Source organism: Trichoderma virens (genome assembly GCF_000170995.1).
Source record: "Trichoderma virens Gv29-8 chromosome Unknown TRIVIscaffold_2, whole genome shotgun sequence".
Taxonomy (NCBI): Eukaryota; Fungi; Ascomycota; class Sordariomycetes; order Hypocreales; family Hypocreaceae; genus Trichoderma; species Trichoderma virens.
In genome coordinates, this window is record NW_014013747.1 from 1,794,760 (window position 1) to 1,817,280 (window position 22,521).

Below are 22,521 nucleotides of genomic sequence, written 5' to 3' on the forward strand. Positions count from 1 at the left end.
TCCCAATTATCGACCTCGTGCTCGCCCCTTACTCGACAAAGGCGAGACACACACACATACACACACTTGCACTCGCTCGCACAAATTCACGCTTGCATCACAGACAGATGCATGCTCATCATCATCCATACACACATCTGCTCTTCGCCCATAAGATGAGACAAAGGAGAGGGGAAATAGATATGCAAGTTCGGTAATGGCATCTTCCGCTCAGATGACTGAGCTCAAATTCTTTTTGCTTCTCCAGAGAGACCGCTTCTTGTCTCTCTTGTTCTTCATCGCCTCCCAGCCCTCTTCGTCATCATCGTCATCGGAGGCCGACTTGTTTACAATCCTCATCGACGTCCGGTTCTTGTTGTCAGCCAAGACAGACAGGGCACCTGAGAACGACTGCGACTGCAGATGGCCAAGTCCGGGAGGGCCCACGGCTTGTGAAACGGGTCTATAACGATTGGGGAGACCAATGTTGCTCCGCTCTGACGGCGCAATCGATGGCGTATACCCATGGATGGATGATCGAATAGATCCGGCGTATCCAGGGTGTGCCATCGGCGCCGAGCTGGGCTGAACCATGCTCATCGTCCGCATACTACCGTAGTCGCCACGGCGAGGTTCCAGAGTCTGCTCGCCAATCATGGAGTTGCGAGAAGAAATGTCAACCATGGATTGATTGCCCATCAAACTGCCATAGGGCTGCTGGAACGGCGGCTGCTGCTGCTGCGGCACACCACCGTTTTGATTCGCGGCCATCATTTGCATGAATTGCATCTGCATCTGCATAAACTGCGACATCTGCTGCGTCATCTGGAGCTGAGCTTGGTCGCCAGCACTAAGCATTGGCGGCTGCATCATAGGAGGCATCATGCCGGGCATTCCACCTCCCATACCTCCCATACCGCCCATACCGCCCATACCTCCCATCTGAGCCTGGGGGTACATCATTTGTGAGGGGATCCCGGCAATAGGGTCGACTCCAGCACCTACAGGAGTATTGTAGCCACTACCCATGAGTCTTGACGGATCGACACTTGGACTTCCACGTCGCATCGCTCTCTGTCGCTCCTCGCTGGCAATTACGCCAACAAGACCTCCAGGAGGTAGCGGTGACGGTGGCTTAGGACCCATACCCATATCATTGAAGGATAGAGACTCCCGAAGGGCCGGCTGAGCAATGCTTGCTCCGATAAAAGGGTCCTGGGGCAAGTTTCGGGCAAAGGCCGGGAGGGTGGAGTGGCGTCGGGAAGCAGCAGATTCTCCCATAGCCGATGATGGGCGCCCCGGCATGAGCATTGTTGAGGCTCGGAGGTTAGGGTTTGATCCCATCGTGCTGAGCCTGGTTGGGGGTCGATTCTTGTTGGGAAACCCATGTGCCTGCAAAATGGCGAGCGGGATCTCCTCGTCATCATCGCCCTCGTCAGACGCGCCAGATATGGCAGTTGCGGGTGCTAGCATGGGTGGTGGTGCCGCTGCCGGGTCAAGCGAAGGTGTCTTCACATGGCCAAGCTGTGGTGCGCTCATTGAGGTTGGGATGCCCAATCCATTTGTCGGAGTGGTTTCGCCAGTAACCTTCATCATCTGCTGCCGATACACAGCCATGTGGGCCTCCTGCTTCCGTCTCTGCTTTGCTTGCTGCTTAGATTTTTCAACCTCATCCTCTTCATCCTCGTAGTTGATATCCTCATCATCGTCATCCTTCGACGTGCTGTTCGTTCTATCATGGCGAATCTTGTCCTCTCGGTACTTTTCGAATTCAGCCGGGGTCATCACCTTGTTCCGAGGTGCTCCATCCGGGGGAACATATCGAATGTTCGGCTTCGAGAATCGAGCCCTGTTGGCATCATGCATGCCGTCTCCATTCTTTCCAGAGTTGGGGTTAGGAGCAGGCTTGGCTCGTGGAGTCACCGAAAAATTATCCTCCTCCCGCCGGTATCGCCCCTGCTGTGGGTTTTCATCAAACTCATCATCTTCGGCTGAAAGAAGCTGAATAGCAGTATAAGTTTCTTGCAGGAGCTGCGCATCCTCGTCGTCTTGTGCCTCATCCGGACTCATTGGTGGTGGCTGGCGAGCGGGTGGCTGCTCAGCGGGCGGCGACTTCCTGGCCGGTGGCTGTCGAGCGGGAGACTGATACCGTGGCGATGAATGGGCCGGGACTCGCGGGGGGCTCTCGTATGTTGGTGAGGCGCTCTTGTCCGATGAATAATCATCAACAATCACGTTGGATTTCGGTGTATTCCACGAGCTGAGCAACGGCTCAGCTGGTGTCGCTGTATCCGGGCTGCGTGGGAATGGTTGGCCTTGAGGGTTGCCTGTGAGGAGCCGGGGAGAAGCCAAGTCGTCGTTCTTGAGCGTAGCCATGCTTGCTCTCTTATCGAAACCTGATCCTGAAAACATTGATCCAAAGTCACTACCAAGGTCTAGAACATTGGTATTACGGGGAGCTGGTTTGCGGGGAATGGTTGGGGCCTGCGTATATGTAGTCGTACCTCTAGATCCAGTGCGTCCTGGTTCAGCCATGATGGGCATAGGTGGCGGCAAGTCCGGCATAAGAGGGTCCTCCAGGGGTGGGGGGATAGTGTGTTTTTTCTGTCCACCAAACGAAAAGGTACGGCCAGCCCGATCTAAGAATTTGGATCCGATGGATTTGTTGGAATTCCCACGGCCATGCATATCCGATGACGAACTCTTGGGTGGTCCATTTCGATGGTCATCGTGGAACAAGTTGCCTCCACTGAAGTCGGCCGACGACGGAGCTGTCGATGCATTGCTGTGGCGTGAAGACGTGTCGGTAGACGTGGTGTGCGTGGTGTTGGACAAGCCGCTGCCACTTAACGATACAGTTAGTATGCAGAAGGCCAAGACGATAGCTTCCCATGATTGAGTATCTCAAACATGGGCCAAACAGCACAGCGTATCCCCCCCTTCCCTTTACCAGATGAGGGGGGAGAAAAAAAAAATCAAAGCATTGAGAAAGGATTGAAACTCACCGGTTAGCCTTCATATCAGAGAACATGTTGTCGTCTGCCTGATAATCAGGCTTGGGGAGCAGGGCTCCAGTGGATTTTGCCATCTTCGCCCCTCCGTCAAACGATTTGACGCCCGAATAGTCGTGTCGCTCCAAAACTCTAAACGAAGATTGTCCAGGTGGCGTTACCTCGGCATTTTCGATGTCGTCTGCGGTGCTTTTCCGCCTAGCAAAGGCAACTGAGAATCTAGGCATGAAGACCACACGACGGGAAGTCTCTAGTCAGGGCTTTGACTGCACCTCCTATCTTGCAGCTCGACGGCGATTTTTTTCCGACGCTACCCAACAATTTTCCGACCGCTGAGTTGTGGGAACGGGTCAGCAGGCTTAGGACCCTGGCGATACGAGGTCCGGTGATGAATATACAAATGCGACGAATGACAGATCGTCTGAGTGGCTGTCAGGCGTAATCGCGTCAAACTCGTTGGGCGACACAGAGTTTGCTGGGTGGCTGCATAAAGAAATATTCAACATTAGCAAATGCCCGTCCAGTGCATATCGTTTTTCCCTTGGTCTTCGTTCCGCCTTGTCGAAGAGGACGAGCCGTGAGTGTGACAAAGCCAGGAAGAATTGGTTGATTTGGAAAAAGAAAGACTCTTTGTTGGTAAGCTGGCCTGGCGGTGGGCAGGTATTTCTGGCTGAGACATGACCAGGTGGTTGGCCGGGAGCGTCCGGCATGCGCAAGGCTAGGCAAAGAAAAGCGAGAGACTCACATTAATCTCGGGATTACAGCGCAATAATGCAAGCGCGCAGGCTCCTATCTTGTGATTCAAGGAGCGATCCAATAAAGGATGCAAAAATAGCGATGGATAAGAGGGGATGGAGAGATTAAAGAGGTAATGGCTAAGACACAACGCAAGAAAATGAAGGTTGAAAAAAATGTCGAAAATACAAAAGAATAAAATACAGCGAAAAGGCGAAGCTAGAAAGCGATGATGATGGATGCCGGAACAAGAGTAAACAAAGGCCAAGAGATGGCGCGAGGAGCGAAAGGTATGCCGGAGAAGAAAGCCCAAAAAAAGAAGTCGAACACGAACGAGTGAGCAGCCGAGGCAGCTATCAAAGAGGGGGAAATGAGCCAAACGGAGGGTGTTCTTGGGCTATACGAGACAGTGCAATATAATCCAAGCTCTCGCTGAGAAGAAGGCACCCAGAGCCTCGAGTTCGACGTCAGTGGGCGATGAAAGAGAGCGGCAGGAACAAGACAGCGTACGACAAGAAGGGGTTGAGAAGAAGAAAAAAAGGGATGCAACTTCAGGAGAGCGACGGACGGCCTGGCCAGGCGTTAAGATGCGTGCCGGCTATTGACTGGCTAGTTCGTCCATCCATCCCATCCCATTCACCATCCATCAGATTGGTCCCCTGTCGGTAGCCTGGGCTGCGTCTGTTAGGCCGATCTCGTAAGCCATGGATGCCAGGCCAAGAGACGGAGCTCAGTGCTCAGGTAGCCCGCCCCTATCCCTGCTTGGCTGCTGTCCCTTTCTGGCTCCCCTGTCTGCACACGGAGGATCCAGGCGCCTCTTCTCGCTAGCCATTACGGTGGAGGATATGAAAGACTGGATGCGAATCAGGTGGTGTGGTTGGGTTTCCGGCTGCGACAGGTGTGGTGGGAAATTCGCCCGGGGGTTCAGACCGCAGTGGAACGAACGCCGAGCATTGACGGACACAAGCACATCACAACAACAACAACACTGACACAGACAGCATCGGCCTGCGATGCTTCGGCACCCAAGAATGCGCTCTGATTCTCAGCTCTCTGCTCCCTGCTGTCTTCAGATACGAGTGCCTGTACCATCAGCCCGGGCGGCAACCGTGTGGAGGCTGGGGCTTAGTCCAGTTAGCGGGCGGTTATCACGAGTGGAGACGCGGAATGGCTGGCTTTCAGTTGATGCGCCGCGAGGTACGAGCAGTGCCCATACGAGAAGTATCCATACGGCTGGTATCCATCGCTGGTGGTGATTATTTGCGGTATCAATACCGGTGCTTGCGCCTGTAAGCCCGCCTTGCCAAGATGGCTTGGGAGTTAGGTGCCAGCGCCATGTGCAACGCCGAACTCCGTGAAGAGCATCTCGTGCTGCCTCGCTCACGCAGAATTTGCCTGTGAGGATTCACTCGCATTAGCAAAGCCTCCATCTCGGACCAAGCCGTCAGCTAGACATTGATGCTGTGTATGACGGCCTCATCAGCTCGGTGGAGTTCTGAGCTTGCACGGTTTGTTGCGCGCATGCACATGCTTCGCAGGCATGTAGCACGGAGTTGTATTTAACTGGAGCCTTCGTACATGCATGCATAGGCGCAAGAGATTTGACTTTTCGGTGATGGCGTTAGGGGTGCACCGTCCCATTTCCATGGCCTGCTTCCGAAGAGCTGTTTGAGACTGGTTGCAGTCGGCACGCATGGAAGAGTACCTGATACCTGCATACTAATACGGAGTATTCCGGAGAACTTGTTGGAATTGAATCTGGAGGGGCATGAACTGCGTTGGCACCCATCGAGACTGGAATGCGAGCGCTGTGTCATGGCAAAAAGAAAACAAAATCTGGAGAGCCCTGTCCATGTCATTTGGTTGATTTTTTTTTCCCTCCCCGTTGATTCTTTTTTTAAATTTCCCCCTCCCAGGAGAGCATGTCGTGTTCTCGGCCTTGGCCCAGGATAGCCAAGGAGGTGGATAATTGGGGCTGCAAAGCCGCCCAGCCAACGGGGAGTAAACGTGCAGCTGCAGTCCAAACCGATCAACCGGCCTGCTGAGGAGCTTTCCTCTTTGCGTGATATGGCGTGTTAAAATCTCAGCTCTCATCGTCGCAACGCTCCAGGGGTAAACGGTCGCCACTGGCTAGCGCGCCTCTTAGCCAGTGGTGGAAGCAAAACTGTCGGGCTTTCAGATGGAGCAGCTCTCAGGTCTTCTTCAGCTGTGCCAGTATTGCGCACAACAGGTCCCATCTACGCCTAATCAATGCGCCCGCCACTTCCGACTTGGCGTGACGGAACACTACAGGCTCGGCATGGTCGAATATTTCCTCTGGTCGTTGTCTCAATGCCTGTCTCAATGCCTCCCTGCCGGGTATTACGCAAGGTACTCGGACAGATGGTGGTTCTCGCTGTAACTCTCCACTGCAGTAGTTGCCTTTGTTTTCCTCCGTGTGCAACACGAAACCTTCGTCAAGCACAATAGGAACTGTGATGCAATACGGAGCACAGGGCTTTGATCCTCGGGCAAGCCAGTGCCAAGCGCCGGCTGCGCTGCCCAAATGTCTCTTGATCTTCAGGGAGAGCAGAGATCAGCAGGTCTTCGGGAGAGCGATCGGCGCCAACAAGCTTTTCACACACAACTGTGTGCAAGACTTTTGTGGACTCGGGTGTGGACAAGTCCCACCTCCACAGTCGCCTTCGAAGAGGCCATGATCGCGGACGATGACATCTGCTTTTGACGCAGACCTGCGGAAGTCGCCATCGAGCAGGCCCACTGGAGGCACCATGGTCGGCGATAGTGAAGAAAAAAAAAATTATACCCTTAGCAAAGTGCAAATTTTTTTTCTTCCCGTATGCTGGCTCCATCTGCAGTCCACTCGCTATTGTCAGGAGACGGTCTTGTACAACAGTAGTAGTAGGTAGTAGTAGCAAGAGCTCCTTCGACGTCGAAGACTCCTTGCTCATTGGAACTGAATAGCATCAGACATCATCCCGAGCAACACGCACCTGGATGAGGCATAGTCGACAGTAGGGAAAGTTTTCAGTGGGCCTCTCGATCCTTGATGAATGCATGCGGGGGATCAAGGTTCATCATCTCGTGTGCTGTACGGTACTGTAGGGAGTAGGTACCACGTAACACAGCGCGCGAGTACCGTTCGTGCTTTGGCTTTTTTCCAGGAACGGACTACCCGGGATCCAGGAACGGATGCCACAACACAGCATAGAAAGTCAAAAGCCGAGACGACTGCATCCAGAAGTCAGTTTCATTGACCAATGGGGCTGGCAAGCTGCGATTTTGTGCAGCATCGACGTATGAGGGCTTACATAGGTAGTACCTTGGCGCTGTGAGGTGGTGTAGAATAAAGAAGAAATGCTGAATTTCCAACACTAGCGAGACATGGTTTCTACCTTATCTTGCTCCTGCCTCGATGGTTTTGTCAAGCTTGCCGCTCCTGCCACCCGCGAAATGGAAGCAAGATGAGCTTTGTCAGCACGACACCACAAGATAGTTTATCCTATAATACAAGACATGATTATTTCAGCCGGCCCCCAGCTCAGTATCACATGCGACATCGTATCCATGCGCCGGTGTATCATCATTTCCCTTGCATTCCGCCGCCACCAAGCCTTACTTTGCTTTCACTTACAAGCGACTGGCCAAGACGAGCTTCGGCAGAGACGAGAAGGCGCCTGGTCTCGGGCACAAATCCAAGTAGGAGACGTCCCAGCAGCAATGCATCTGCCTCTACGGAGTACATGTTGACGCTCTCTAAACAATAGGTGCTTCGTACAAAATACGGTTGTTCTTGGTCTCTCACATCCAGGAGCTACATGCCGCCACCAGACATCACATCAGCCGGATCGGGGCCAGGCACTACTCAGCGGATCGGTGGAAGCGGGCACTTGATATCACAACCAAGCATGGGCTAAAGCTACACACTACGTACAATTATGCTGCGCTAGCTGCAATGTTTCTCGCCCGTCTTTATTCTCCGACTCTCCGACGAGCCGGACGTCTTCCTCCTGTGAGAGTCTTTGGGCAGTTCTAGACCATTGGCATCGACCAGAGTTTGCCCGTTTCTCGTGAATATGCATCCTTGTGCTCGTCTTCGATTCACGCCTGTCAACCTTGTTTTGCGCTTGGACCAATGACGCCGTGTTAGCTTTTCCAAAGCACGGGAGGCTTACCTGGCGACCTCAAATTGCGGCCTAGCAGCTTGCTAGTACCTCGTAATGGACAATCTAAACAGCCATCTTGGCGGCCTATCGCGTACGAGTAAGGCACAACAGTTTTCAGCTAGCTGACGCCTCGCGGACCTTGTCTTCGCGCTACCACATGGCAGAAGGCGATTGAGCCGAGTTTGAGCAGGATTTTCGCGCCTACGTCATCCGGCGGCTGGACTTTTCACGTCTCAGATTCTTCACCTTATCTGTTGTTTCTTCGTTTTATGCATCCAATTGACTTTGAACATATCGGGACGGCGCGGGTTTTTGCACAAAGTCTTAGAAAATGACCTCGCCAAACCGGCCTTGGCTTAGCCATGACGATAGTTACTACCACTCTTCCCTGCATACCCGCACAAATACCCTGACATCACTGATCCGGACTCGATCTCAACAAAGCCTAACAGGCCTGCGGTCAGCAGCTCCAACACCGCGCCATCTCGTAGAGGACGAAGAGACAGGGTCCATGCGCAATGCACGGATGCGTAATGAAGATGAAGAGATCGAGAGGCTCTTGCGAGATGAGCATCGACTGTCTCAAATCCTCCTTGGCCCGCAGGCGCGGAGCTTGAAGCTCATTGGGAGAAGTAACCCACGATATCGTTGGGAGCGGTATTGGAAGACGAAGGAGCAGCTCAATGGCATGAAGAAGCCTATGTAAGAACTGTTCTGGTGTCGTTGGCCAATGTACAAATTCGAGGGGCTGACTGTTCGTTTGTCTTTAAGACGTGAATACTATCAGAGAACGAACTCCTTGATCCAGCAGTACATGTACATTGACTGTCTTCTCGACTCATCGATCCCCCATGAGCTCTTGAACGAATACGCAGACGAACTTGAGGCTTCGGCTTTCCGGCCTGTTGATGTCCCTGATACTATTACGGAAGAAACCCCCCAAGCCTCATACCAGACTCAGTCATACCTGAACCAGATCGCCGGGTCGTACGGCTCGATTAACAATCTTGCTAGCGGACACAATAGCAGCTCGTCATCTACACTCAAAGCGGCACTACCTCAAAGGCGAACCCCGAAAGATATATTTCGCTCTTCGGAGAACTTGCCTCTATTGCAGCACCAGGACGATGAGGCTGTTGAGCCGCGCTCGCGGCCGCAATCTCCCCTACCAGTAATTTTGCCCAAGGAAACTGGCCCGCAGCCGAATCTTCCCTGGTTGGAAGATGCCGATTTAGACCACGACGACCCTATTGTAGCTCTGGCCATTTGGATCAACCTCATTGCAAACGTCATTCTCCTGGCAGGTAAAATTGCCGTCATCATCTCAGTCCCGTCCATGTCCGTTCTTGCGGCTCTAGTTGATGCAGTTCTCGATTTGCTGAGTACTGCCATCGTTTGGACCACAACACGACTGATTTCGGCAAGCCAGCGGGATCAACATAACTATCCCATTGGGCGATCACGGTACGTTCGTTACTATGCGTTGGACTTTGGGAGGCTCTGAATTCTCGCTAACAGTTCGATCACATTAGGCTGGAACCCCTTGGAGTGCTGGTTTTCTCTGTCATTATGGTGACCTCCTTCTGTCAAGTCAGCCTGGAATGTATCCAGCGACTTGCTGGGCCAGACCACCAAGTCCTCCAATTGGGCTTGCCAGCCATCGTTATAATGATATCGACTATTGTAATCAAGGGTGGCTGTTGGCTGTGGTGCCGGCTCGTCAAAAATTCCAGTGTCCGAGCCTTGTAAGTCGAGCCTCGTGTCGATTATCGTTAATTGCACCACTACATAGACTGACCCTTATTCCACACAGAGCTGACGATGCAATCACGGACGTCGTTTTTAACATCGGCTCCATCTTGTTTCCCTTGGGTACGTCTGGGCTGCTTATCTTTTCCGATTGATACCTTTTGGGTTTGACGCTGAAATCTCCACCCCTCTAGTTGGCTTCTATGGCCGAATCTGGTGGCTTGACGCTTCCGGTGGTCTTCTCCTCTCCCTCGTTGTCATCACCATCTGGAGCCGCACCTCGGCTCAACACATCCGCAATCTAACCGGCTTCTCTGCCCAGCCTGATGAGCGAAACCTGCTTCTCTATCTCACCATGCGCTTTGCCACCGCCATTCGCCAGATCCAGAACCTGCGCGCGTATCACGCGGGCGACAAGCTCTTCGTTGAGGTGGATATTGTGCTCTCAGCTATCACGCCGCTCAAGGATAGCCATGACTTGAGTGAGGTGCTGACCTATTTCCTCGAGTCGGTGCCCATCGTAGACAGGGCGTTTGTCCACGTAGATTACCTGAGTTATAATGCGCCCACACATATGCTCAAGCAGCCTGCTTCATGACATGCGCACTTGAACAAGCCCCGCTGAGAAAAAATAAAATAAAATAAAAAGGTCTCGGATGACGTGAGATATCTCGCGTTGATTGCTTACTTTGGTATTTTTAATGTGCTGGCGTAAAGATTACTGCTTAGTTCCGCTAATGGTTGTTTTTAGACGTAGATTAATTTTGGGTTCCAGGATGACAAAGATTTAAAGCAATCGATATTATTTTCGTGCTTGGTATGAATGGAAACTACTATCTGGTATACTCTGTCTGCATTGGATATTGCATCGCTAAAACCCCCAACTCACTCTTTTCCTCCCCTCTATAACCCCCCTATTCTTGTATTAAGCATCAACATATGTTTCAAAGGCGATTTCCCAACGGAAATTAAGAATGTAAAGTGATAAAAAGGAAACCCCCCTCGTAGACAGCTGGATTAGCCCGCTCAATATGGAATGCCGTTGGTAAGCAGTTGGAACTGGTCGTAAATACCAGTACTGTAACTCGAGTAACTCTTCTTAATAAGGTCCTTCATGAAGTCGGCCGCTTCCCGCTCCGTCTTGTCCATGACGAAGCGATCCCTAAAGTTCTGCACACTCTCCGGCTTGAAGCACGGCAGGCCGCTGTCCATCATGAGCTGGACAATGTGGCTGAGCTTCTCGCAGTACTGGCGACTGGCGAGGAAGGCCTTGATGCAGAGCTGCTCAAAGGCCTTGAAGCTTTGGTGATCTGTCGAGCCTCCCATGACGGCCATCATTTCGCTCGTGAGCTTGAAAGGGGCGCGCTCGAATTTGATGCCGCCGGGGGCGATGTCGAAGCAGAAGCCGAAGTCGATGTGAAGGATGTGTCCGGCATCGTCAATCATGATGTTGCCGTTGTGGCGATCCTTGAATTGAAGCAAGAATGAAATGACAGAGTAGCCAGCCATGGATTTGACAAAGTTGGCGCGAGCTTGTTGGAAGCGGAGAGAGTCCTCGTTGCCGTATTTGGAGACAAAGTAGTCGTAGAGACCATTGACGGCCTCACGGCCAAGCATATCTCGGGAGATTGAGTTGGGCAACACCTCAATGACACCGCAGCCCGGGGCCGTCGCAGTAACGTGGTTCGGGAAAACGAAAACTTCAAGACCGACGTTGTGGAAGATGCCTCGGAAGGCAGCAATCATCTGTAGCGCCAGCACGTCCTGTCTGCAGTCATCTCCGACCTTGAAGATACAGGACTGCCATATCTCCACAGTGTTGTCTTCGGTCTCCTTGCCTTCTCCATCCCCAGTTCCCTCAAGCAGCCGATTCTCTTGCTCGAGCCCACTCTTGTGCTTCTTGACACGGAAAGTTGCCATATAAGGAGCCTTGGCGTGACTCTGAAGAGGCTTTCCAGACTTGCGATCAATGCCAATGACGATGCCGTCTGAGTCGATGGGAAGATAGACGCCGACGTCGACTTGGATCTTTCGCAGCTCTTCTTCGATCTTCTGCTTCTTCTCCGGCTTCGGCCGTTTAATGTATGGTTTCAATTTACCTGAAATGCTGGTAACTTCATCAAAGAAGGCGAACTCTCGTTTGTAAAAGTCTCTGTCTTCGGGGGTGAAGCTGTCGACCATCTTGGTCATGATAGAATCAAGAGTTGGTTTGATGTCATCGGGGATTAAGCCGTCGTTATCTTTGTACGCGTTGGCCTTCATATTCCAGATAATCTGGTGAGCAAAATGCTGAGAAAATTGCGCAGTCTCAAGGATATATCGTTCCACGTATCCGAGAGTGTCATAACGCAAGGTTTGCACAATCTGAGGCACGTAAAAGAAAGTAATATCGAGTGAATGGCTCTCAAGAGCTCGCATGGCGTATTGGATGAGGAAAGGATGGTCTCTGTATGCTGGCAGAAAGAGGGTCACGGCAGTGAGAGGATTCACTGGTTCCCAGAATAAGAGATACTAAAAATTTGCGTCAGGATACTATCCAACATACAAGCTTGTGAGGTAGGAGTAAGAGGAAGGGGGGGGGGGGGGGGGGGAAGGGGGTTTACCTTGAGTTGTGAACCGACATCATCAGGTAGATGTCCACCGAACATGAGGGGAATGGCTTCCGGTTCAGATATAGCCTTTTCCGGCATCGCAAGAAGTAGGGATCTGATCTCGCGAGTCAAGCGAAGGTAGTGGAATCTCGTAGCCAACTCTATAGCAATAGCAGGATCTTGGAACCAGGCTGTATGAACCAGAGGCAGAAGAGCAGCCTCCGTCGCTGCTTTCGAGGAGTTGTGATGGATCGTCAAGTGAGCGTGATGCTGGCTGAGAGGGCTGATCCATACTGTCAGACGCGATTGCTCATTCTCCAGCAGCAGTTGCAGCAGCAGTTCTTTGGATCGCAGCGAGTTAACGCCGCTCGTATTAGCACCGATGGGTGCAACTACTTTCATGGCGGAGAGGACATCTGAGATGAGGCGGAACTCGGTCTTCAGTTGTACAAGATTGCTGCCAAAGGACCACCTTGGAGAGTTCCTGAACCAGCAGAGGCCTGCAGCCAGAATCTTGCCCTTGAGGCGAAATTGGGCTGTAGCGTTAATGATTGTGCTCCATCGCAAAACCTGCAAGCCAAAGAGAACAATCTGGAGACGCAATTCTCTCGCTAGTGGATGAGATGTGCAGTTCTTAACGGCGTCCAGAGTTAAATCAAGCATCCGAATGAAGATTCTCTGAATGTCAGGGCAGCCGAGTCTGGTGGCATTGAAGTGGCTGCTGAAGAACTGCAACAGGCGAGCATGAGGAGACAAAATGTCATGTACCAACTGTCGCTTCTTTGCTAGCATTTCCAGCTCACTTGGCGAGTTTTCTTCTTTGAGAAAGAACGGGTCGGGATGGCTCAAAGCAGGATGGAACAATCCGACTTTGCGAGAAATGCTCAACTCCCACTGCTGAGCAATGGAATTAAGCAGCTTGGGCTCCAGTTGTGGGTTTTCGTTCATTACGCCTAGCCATAGCGAGACGCCCAGCTTGATAGACTGCTTTGTGAACAGGGCAAAGGGTATGTTCACTAGATAACGAGCAACGGCTGATTCATCTTTCCCACCACGGCACAAGAGGGCGGCTGCTCGTCTGAGAATCTCGCGGACCTCAGTCAAAGAAGTAGACTTTTTGCTCAAAATCCGAGCCTCAATATGGGCCAAAGCGGTGGCCGCATTAGCACTCTCGATAACCGTAGATTGGACAAACGACGACCGTCGGTTTAGGTTCATGAAGGTTATCAACTCAGACCCACGGTCTGGCAGTGTTTCGCCATAGCGGTACTCTTGACGAGTTGTATACTGGGCGATTAAATCCGATGCTGTGTTGAGAGCGGTGTCTCCGACACGGTCAAGAGATTGTAGCCTGTTATCTGTTGAAGGAATAATGGATCCAACTTCTAAAGCGAAAGATCGGCCAAGTGAAACATGGCCATATGCACCGTCGTCTTCAAACTCCGACAGGTATGTCTGGAGAAGACCCTTAACGTCCAATGGCGCCAGGTTGATAGCAGCGGTAACCCACGCCTTGGCCTTGCGGTTAAGCATGTCCAGAGTCCACCGTCGGAAATCGTAATCGTCGGACAGCTCGAGCGTTACGTCGCCAAGCTTGGAACTAAATATCGACCGTGGCGTGTATATATCGGTCTCGGCCTCAAGACAGCTTGTGAACAAGAGGGAAAGGAGTTCCAGCAGAGCAAAGAGAGACGTTCTGTGGCACAAGGCCGAAGGCACATCCCTAATGATACGGTCTGCACAAGCAAATGCAGCCTGCTGAACTCGCTCGATGCGATGGCAGCAGTTACAGAAGATGGAAACAAGCTGGGTAGCGGCGTATTGGGAGGAGAAGCTCGGATCAATACCAGCGAGCGTCTTCCTCAAATACTTGTCCACGACAGCCGCAGCAATTCCCTCCATAGTGCTGCTCACATCGCCCTTTCGCATGGCAGGCTCCAAAAAGTAGGTCAACGCCTTGGTGCAATCGCCAGCATCTGCCCGGAGACTCTCAACCAGGTAAGCAGCTTGAAGGAAAATAACCTTTCGGTAGCTAAGGCTCTTAATATCAGCTGCCTTTGATGGTATGAGCTCGCTAAGAAGCTTCTTCTGCATTGCCTCTCGTTCGTTGCTATGTCCTCGTCTCAGCACAGTGTTAAGCTCGATATCACTCTCAACCTGCTCGCTACGCTGGCTCGCTACCAAAGCTGGGGAGTGCACGGCAATCATGCGAAGCTCGTCAATGTGCTTCTTGCCACGTTCGGTGGTTGTCATAAATCCATGTACAACAATGTTAAACCATGCATCTCTAAGGAGAGCATTAGATTCATCACTTGTCAGTGGCTCCGAGGCAAGATCATTGCTGGCCATGAACACAGCAAGAGGGTGAAGCAGTTCACCAATCTCTTGAGCAGCCAACTGCACGTCCGAGTCTTTGGTTTGCCCAGACGCGTGAGCATCACCCAGAGAAATAATGCTATCCAGCAGATGTTCCCAATAGATGTCGAACAAGGGCGAGTCCCGACGCAAACGAGCGGAGATGTGGGCGCGAGCTCTCCTCACCGAGCCCAAAAGGAAGTCCTTCTTCTCCACAACGCCGATATGGCATATCCTTGAGTACAGTTTCAGGAGCGAGCGGAATTCCAGTTGGCCACCACTAAGTGCCAACGTAGCTGCGCCAGCTATAACTTGGGTGTCTACGCTGACGTTGACCTTGTCCAATTTTTGTAGAAGCATGGACTGTGCAAGAGCCGTAATCTTTTCGTCCTCGCATGCTGCCGCAATGCCGCATATCGCCTGAACAACATTGCCATAAATTATGGCCGTTTCTTCCTCGCCGTTCATCTGAAGAGAAATGGCGCTTCCCGTAGAATGTCTGTTAACATATATAGGGACCAAGCTCGCTTCGCCGGCGGTACCATTTGCTTGCAAGCCAGTAATGGTCCCATCTGAACCTGGACTCAACACATTGCCCAAGGAATAGAGAGTGCTGATGACTGCGTCTTTGGAAAGCAGCCTTAGAACATATGCCAAACTCTTTGATGCTACTCCAACGGTATTGCCCTGAGGCACAGTCTGGACCAGGAACCGCGGAAGCGCGCGGCTGACGGTTGAAGAAAACGAAGGCGCTATACGGCAGCTCAGAGCCAGACATTGTAAAACCGTGGATGCCAAAGTTTCATCAGTCATCTGCAGAGGGTCTTCCAGAGCCTCCTGAAGCCATGTGGTGAGGATATCCGCGTCTGCAACCTCTTCATTAAGCAAGGCGCAGTTCAGATAGGTTATCATGGCAGCAGATTTGACTGCAAAGGCAAGCTGTTGCTGAGAGTGCGCGCCAAGTCGCACAAAGTCCGCACCAGCCTCGATGTAGTGCATCTGTTCTATTGCGAGACCAGTATACGTCTCGATAGAGGAGGTATGGGCCTCTATATCACCAGCGTTCAGACTGCCGTCCTTGGACATGAGAATATCCAGGATGTGCGTAGTTCGAAGGCGTGCTCCATCCGCAACCATCAACGAACTGCTCGCCAGTACCAGCCACATAAAACTGCGCTGCAGCAACATTGCTCCAAGAGGTCTTCCCGAGGCAGCATAATGGCGCAGGTGCCTCTTCCACTCTTTCACGTCCCGGTCTTGGCTGAGAGAGTTGCGGATCGTAGAGATGGCGGTCTCAACCGCAACCAAGAAGGGCTCTGAGAGAAGCTGACGAATCTTTTGTATAAGGACTAGCCGGCCCTCCACTTTCCAGAAATCTGCCTGAGCAGACACAGCATCAAGGAAACCAACGAGAGCCAGAGCAATAGTCGCGGTGCGAATTGCGTCATCCAGATGGGGGTTTTCAGGATCGCCGACGTGTGGCGACACGACATTCTCGGCCACTTTATTGCAGTCGTTGGCAAAGTGCCAGATGCCATTGGAGATATCGTCGTGAAGTTCGTGATAGTTGTTTCCAAGCGACAACAGTGCCGCCGTAACGTGGAAGGCTAGCGATTCTGTCGGGGATGGCTCGATCTTGCGAAAGAAGGGCGACGAAACAAAGACTTGGGTATGGATGTCGAGTATATAAGGAATCAGTCGATAGGAGAGCTTCTGGGCGCTTTGGCTAGATTGGATGTTCGGCGCGGTCTTGCATAAGGCTAGGAGCACTTCGAACTCGCGAATGGACTAAAACAAGGTTAAGTAATTAGTTTTTTTGACATTTCCACATGTAAGCCAAAGAGGCGAGAGTTTACTGACCATTGGGATTTTCCCCAGAGAGCCATTCGGCTTCGAGTTATGCCCGGCCTGGCCATGTTCGCCTCCTCTTGCTCCCGAATGGCACGCCTTGCACAGCCGGTCGAGGTCTGATTTCTCAAACGAAGTCGCGGGGCCGGTTGCCGATAGCGAAGCTATCTTCTCCAGCGCTCGCGCGCGAGTGTCGCGCGTCATGGTCGCAATCGCAATACGCGCAGCTCTGGTTAAGCACTATTAGTTGGTAGTAGAGCTCCCACAAAGTTGCGCAGATGGTTCTCTGCGACTTCCAAGTCGGGATTGTCGCCCAACGCGAAATGACAATCCTTCTGCCGCCTTGTAAGGGGGTGGTCACTGATTGAGGTAATCTGGCGGCTTAGTCATCCGAGCTACCCCCCAGTCTTGGCTTAGCAAGGCTCCCACTTGACGCGTGCATCTGTTGCGATATAGCATCAGAGGCCAACGTCAGGGCATCGTTTGCAGCTATCAACCACTTCACTCGTCGACAGAGCTGCCAGAAAACACTCCCGAGCATCCGCAAAGATGGCCGCAATGTTCAGCCAAAACCCGCTCATGAACGGGCCCAACTATTCCTTCTCAGATGCCCCCAAGACGGCTCATGGAGAGCCTCGAGAGCACCGCTTCAATCCGTAAGCTACCCAGCTTCCTTGGTTGCTTGTTTGCAGTGCATTAACCATGGCCTCAGCTACTCCGACAATGGCGGCTCTACCCTTGCCATCTCCGGCGCCGACTTTACCATCATGGCCGGCGATACCCGTCACACCAGCGGCTACAGCATCAACTCCCGGATGGCCCCCAAGGTCTTCAAGATTGGCGGCACCACTGCTACCCAAGAAGATGCTACCATAGTTCTGTCAGTCTGTGGATTCGCCGCCGATGGCGAGGCTCTGCGTGATCGCCTGGACACCGTCTGCAAGATTTACCGCTACCGACATGGCAAGCCAATGACGCTCAACGCATGTGCCAAGCGCCTGTCTACCATTCTCTACCAGAAGCGATTCTTCCCATACTACACACATGCCATGCTTGGCGGCCTTGACGAGGAGGGCAAGGGTGCGGTATACTCCTACGACCCGGTTGGAAGCTACGAGAGAGAACAATGCCGAGCTGGAGGTGCTGCGGGCAGCTTGATCATGCCGTTCCTGGACAACCAGGTCAACTTCAAGAACCAGTACATCCCCGGAAGTGGAGAGGGCCATGCCTTGAAGGAGAGGGAGCGCCACCCCTTGACACGGCCACAGGTTGAGACTCTTGTCAAGGACGCCTTTGACGGTGCTGTGGAGCGTCACATTGAGGTTGGTGACTCTCTGCAGATGCTGATTATCACAAAGGAGGGAATTGAAGAGGTTTTCCTGCCTCTAAAGAAGGACTAGATATGACTTGTGTTTGTTCTTTTGGAATGCGTAACGATGTATAATAGCCGTTCAAAACAAACGCCAAAGAAGCGATAATTTGGACGCACCCCTAGGCTCTTCCCCGCGTGACCACGGTTTCTCTTATCAAGCTCCGCTTCAGGATATTCGTATGTACTCGTAGCCACACAACTAGGTACGATGACACCACCCACGCATCTAGATCTACCTGTAACGTACCTCGTACTCAAAGAGAATCAAAGGCGGTGTAAGAAGAATCATATGCAGCACCGGCTTTTAGACTTGTAACATTCCGGCTCCACAGCCATCAGTTTTTTGCCTTCCTTGCGAGCTCTTAGTGGCCGTGAGTGCTTGCGTGTAGCTCCACCGAAAGCCCGATCAGCGAAAGGCGGAGACAAAGCAACCATCTCTAGCAGCTCTCCGTATAGAATAGTCCATTCGGGGCCTGTGGTTGGATGGCCGGCCTTGGCAACAGAGCCAATCCCGGGGAGATGTGCTGCAGCTGAGCTGATTTCAGCGGCCTCAACAGAAAAGTCACAGAAGCTATTTTTCCGACGAGGACGAGGCCAAAAAGGACCGGATCGGACTGACGGACGTGATTGAGGACCGTTGGATTTTCACGTGATGGCAAGAAAAGGCCGAGATGGCGTCCACAACTGGAAATTTCTTTTTTTTTTTTTCTTTGGTGTTTGTCGTATTAGTGAGCTCTAGGTTATCTGAAAGCGGTAAAGCATTGGGATCCAGGCATTTATTTGATAACCAGGTAACATTGGATTTTGCCCTTATCTTAAATCTGCAGTATTTTTTCTTCTTCTTTCGACTTTTGCTGCAGAGGCAATGCCGAGTTTTTTCGGACTCCTTGAAGCCGTTCATATCCTGTGCCTCTGATTTGTAGCTCCGTCAAGCTAATCTCAGGTAAGGCTGACTGTTAGGCAATACCTCCAAATCTAACCTCGTATATCAGAGGCTGTTATTCCCCTTGTCGAGACTGCGGGGTTGCAATGCCATTTGGTGTGGCTGCACATTGCCTGGAAAATATTTGGTGGTGGTGTTATGCATAATCTTGCTTTTTGAAGACACTATTAATAGAGGAGAACTAAGCACAGCCTGGAGGAACAGCACAGCATGATGTTGAAAGAATTAAACAAAAAAAAAAAAAAAAAACTTCTCTCCAAGTCGTGAAAGATTCTGTAAAGGTGGTATACGATTATCTTTTACCCTTGTCTACCTGGACTCAAAGGGCTGTCAGAGGTGGTGGAAGCAATGCCTGTTTCGCCCTCATAACAAAAGACCAGTTCGACATTTCCACCCATGTCTATGACCGGACACTACATCCTATCAGATCACCACGAAAAAATCAGATAAGTCAGTATGAACACACGGCTGTGGCAGCAGCTTGGGGGCTGAAAGAGTCTCCCATGCCACGGAGAGTTCTGCATATCAAGACGCACCTCGCTGCCTGGCCTTTTGCATTGGACCTAACGGCAAAGAGCAAGGATCCAGCCCTACAACGTATACGTGGCAAGCAGCAAACGCCGGCCTCTACCACGTGGTGAGAGCTCCCTGGACAGCTATGACGAGCGGCTCACTCGAGGCTGACCAAAAGCTCGCGCGTGCGGCGGCCGATCCCATTCCCCCTCTCCCAATGCCAGCAGAAGGGCCAGATCAAATGGCGGGGAATCCCCTCTTGAATCCGCAAGATGCCATTGAGCCCCCTCTGGCGCAATTTCTGGAGGCCGAGCGCAGGCAGGCCAAAGCCACGGCGCTATTCAACATGATATGCAAGTATATCCATCGAATTGCAGCTTGTGCACCCGTTATCCCAGTACAGCAGCGGATGATTATCCAATAGAAATCATGCATCGATGATTTGCCACTAGGCGCATGGAGTAGGGATAGACAGTCGGAAAGTAGGGATGAAGAGATTTTGCCGATATTATTATTTACTGGGCGGATATAGTGTGACCGTAGCGACGAGTCGAGCTGGCCATGCAGCCATCGTGGCGCGAAAGCTGGGTAGCGGCCCAAGCTCTCCTGACGGCGCTTCAGAGCTCGGATTTTGAACACGGCGTTCCTGAAGTGCTCTCTCGTCCGCACATGATTATCATGACGATCCACCGTCCAAGCCTACGTGCTGTGAATAGCAATCCTGGGCCGCGTGTTTGAATGTTGATCGGGGCCGGATGTAACTAACGCTGCGAACACTTTGCCACCGGACAACTGGGGTACAATGGGAGCTGAGGCCGTGGGCCGAGGTCGAGAGCTCAGAGTAATGCCGAGCGCGAGAGGAGCTGTCGATCTAAAATTGAAAAACATTGACCAAGGCGAGGTCGCTATGAAGGAGTTATGAAGAGCAAGCAGGAGTCAGCATTAACCCAGCTTGCAGCGAGGACTTGTGAGCGCATTGGACTCGTACATGGTCCGACAGCTGAGACATATTGGATTGGGAGACCCCCCGGCGATACGGAGGATTAGACACGAGCCTCGCAATCGGCCATGGATCTCGCAATTAGTGGCGTGACGGGACCGTTCCAGCTCCGTCCCGGCTTGATCTCGGGCAGCAGCTGACCCGGGCTTGACGCAGAGGGTGCAATTGAAGCCGCACGAGCTGGACGGACGACGAAGCAAAGACTCGGACGACAACGCGAACAACACGACAACAAGCTGTCTACGTCACACAATGCGGGGAGTTCGTGAAGATGCAAACTTCGAGATGAAGAAGCAGGTTTGCCATGAGCATGTCGTCATTCGAATAGAGTGCGAGAAGCAGTTACGTAGTTTGCCCAAGCCAGGCAAGATCGGCGCCCTTGCAGCAGCAAGCTGGATAAGCCTCGAGATAGCGGTGGCAGCCCTGCAATTTTCGTACTCAGATGCAGCAACTCAGTCATGCGCAGCCGCTAATGCACACAAAATCGACTGGCCGTGAGACATGCAGCCCTGGGAGTTGGGCTTCAAAATTTAATTTTGTGGTTTTCTGTTTACCTACCTGCTACCTTGCAGTAAGTAACTACATCGAGCACCGACTAAGTTGTGCGCTATTACCATGGAATTACGAAGCGCGGCTTTGGAATCCGTGCATTTTCCACTTCCCACAAGTGCCGGCTTGGTTCTCATCCGGAGCATCCTGTCCGCCCTCGTCTTGAGCACCGAGATTCCACTGCCTAGCACAGCTTAGGGACGAAGCACAATGCCATTTACGGAGTAGCGTTTTGACGAATTGCCCAGTAGGTACTTGCAAGCGCGCAATCCTCGGTACTAAACGACGTTCCTGGATGTTGGAAGCTGGGTGTGGATAATGGATATGGCTACATACGGATATGGGCTGCGCTACTCGGCCGTGGGCAGAAGTTAAACGAGGGGTCAAGGTTTGGCGAGAACCTGCTTTCTGGCTCTGTCCACTTTTGTGGCTCTGACTTCATTGCCAGGGTCCAAGTCAAGGGTCCAAGCCAGGGTGGCGGTGTTCGCGGGGAAGCGCCTCAAGGGCAGCAAGCCTCTGTGGCATCGGAGTAATTGCCGACGGTCATGTCGAGCATAGCAGAGCATGGCACGGCATGGCACGGCATGGCTGGACAATCAATCAGCTCGTGCCAACCCAAGGGAGACGAACTGGAGCCGTCCTTCTAGGCGTGTTCAGCAGCGGCCCGCGATGCAGAGACGGAGACGGACTCGATGGCCGGCCAGTGTATGGGGAACCACCATGCGAAATCCGATATTCACATCATCGAGAAGCCAGCATTTCCCCATCCCCATCATCAATTGAGGCCTGCTGGGACCAATGCCGTGGCGTGTGTGACCAGCAAGGCAGTCGATTAGGAATTTTAGGTCGCGGGATGGGCTTCGCACCCTTGCGTTAAGGAGGCTTGGCTACTAAAAGGACGTGGTGGGTGGGCCGGGAGTCGCAGAGATGGAAAGTGATCGACAGATTCCATGGACCGCAAACCAACAACTTGCCACAGGCTAGCTTTCGCAAGCTTCAACTCTCACAGTCCTTCAATGCCGATCATGCTTGCTAGGACCTGGGCGCCCTCTCAAGCCTCTGAAGCTGTAGCGGCTGCGAGCCGTTGCTTTTGCAGGGCAGCGAGTGGGACGGACTTCAGAGGGCTGGGGAAGTTGGAGGTTGGAGGTGGGCTGCATCGCTAGCCCTGTCTTGCGCATGCATCTCCATGGCTCGTGATCCATGATGGGATAAGAAAGAGGGAGAAGGACAAAGAAACGAGTTTGCCATTTTGATGCTATTCCGCCCGTCAGCCAGAACACGTCCAAGAGGGATAAGTCTTGCCGATCAGAGCCACAATCACGCTATGGATAAACTATCCATCGGTGGATGCCAACGGGGCTCTCGTTTCATATCCATAAGCGCAACTGGATTCACAAGTGGCTTGATGGCTAATTCTATGGACCAAGTGGCGCGCCGTCTACTGGGGGGAAAAAGCGAGGCCATAACTTTCAGATTCACTAAGAATTTGATCTATCAAATGCTTTGCGTTTTTAGACCGACCGGAGCCACTCGGTGAAGCCGTGTCTGCAAGTCAGCTGCCCCCGAGAGCTGCTCCCTGTTTTTGAATCTGTCTGCCTATACAACGAGACGTTGGCAACCGAATGCCCCGAAAATAGTTGAACACGTAGCCATGATTCTGGGTGGTGTGAAGATGCTTACGACGCCGAACTGGTGGCATTGCACACGATG

The 22,521-nt window shown here is 52.3% G+C and overlaps 4 protein-coding genes across 4 annotated transcripts; 2 read left to right on the forward strand and 2 right to left on the reverse strand.

The window, feature by feature from the left end:
• Positions 1-219: 219 nt before the first annotated feature.
• TRIVIDRAFT_123235 (uncharacterized protein) lies at positions 220-3,217 on the reverse strand (the record flags this gene model as incomplete). Its single annotated transcript, XM_014105197.1, has 4 exons — positions 220-914; positions 981-2,044; positions 2,123-2,824; positions 2,985-3,217. Coding segments are annotated over 4 exons (2,694 nt in total), but the record flags the coding sequence as incomplete, so codon positions are not given.
• Positions 3,218-8,184: 4,967 nt separating this feature from the next.
• TRIVIDRAFT_176839 (uncharacterized protein) lies at positions 8,185-10,238 on the forward strand (the record flags this gene model as incomplete). Its single annotated transcript, XM_014105198.1, has 5 exons — positions 8,185-8,593; positions 8,663-9,355; positions 9,424-9,636; positions 9,705-9,763; positions 9,835-10,238. The coding sequence occupies 5 exons, from the start codon at positions 8,223-8,225 to the stop codon at positions 10,236-10,238; spliced, it is 1,740 nt and encodes a 579-aa protein (XP_013960673.1).
• A 428-nt stretch (positions 10,239-10,666) lies between these two features.
• Positions 10,667-16,638, reverse strand: TRIVIDRAFT_35879 (uncharacterized protein; the record flags this gene model as incomplete). Its single annotated transcript, XM_014105199.1, has 4 exons — positions 10,667-12,151; positions 12,244-13,365; positions 13,423-16,374; positions 16,447-16,638. The coding sequence occupies 4 exons, from the start codon at positions 16,636-16,638 to the stop codon at positions 10,667-10,669; spliced, it is 5,751 nt and encodes a 1,916-aa protein (XP_013960674.1).
• A 345-nt stretch (positions 16,639-16,983) lies between these two features.
• Positions 16,984-17,834, forward strand: TRIVIDRAFT_36186 (uncharacterized protein; the record flags this gene model as incomplete). Its single annotated transcript, XM_014105200.1, has 2 exons — positions 16,984-17,090; positions 17,147-17,834. The coding sequence occupies 2 exons, from the start codon at positions 16,984-16,986 to the stop codon at positions 17,832-17,834; spliced, it is 795 nt and encodes a 264-aa protein (XP_013960675.1).
• Between the last annotated feature and the right edge of the window lie 4,687 nt (positions 17,835-22,521).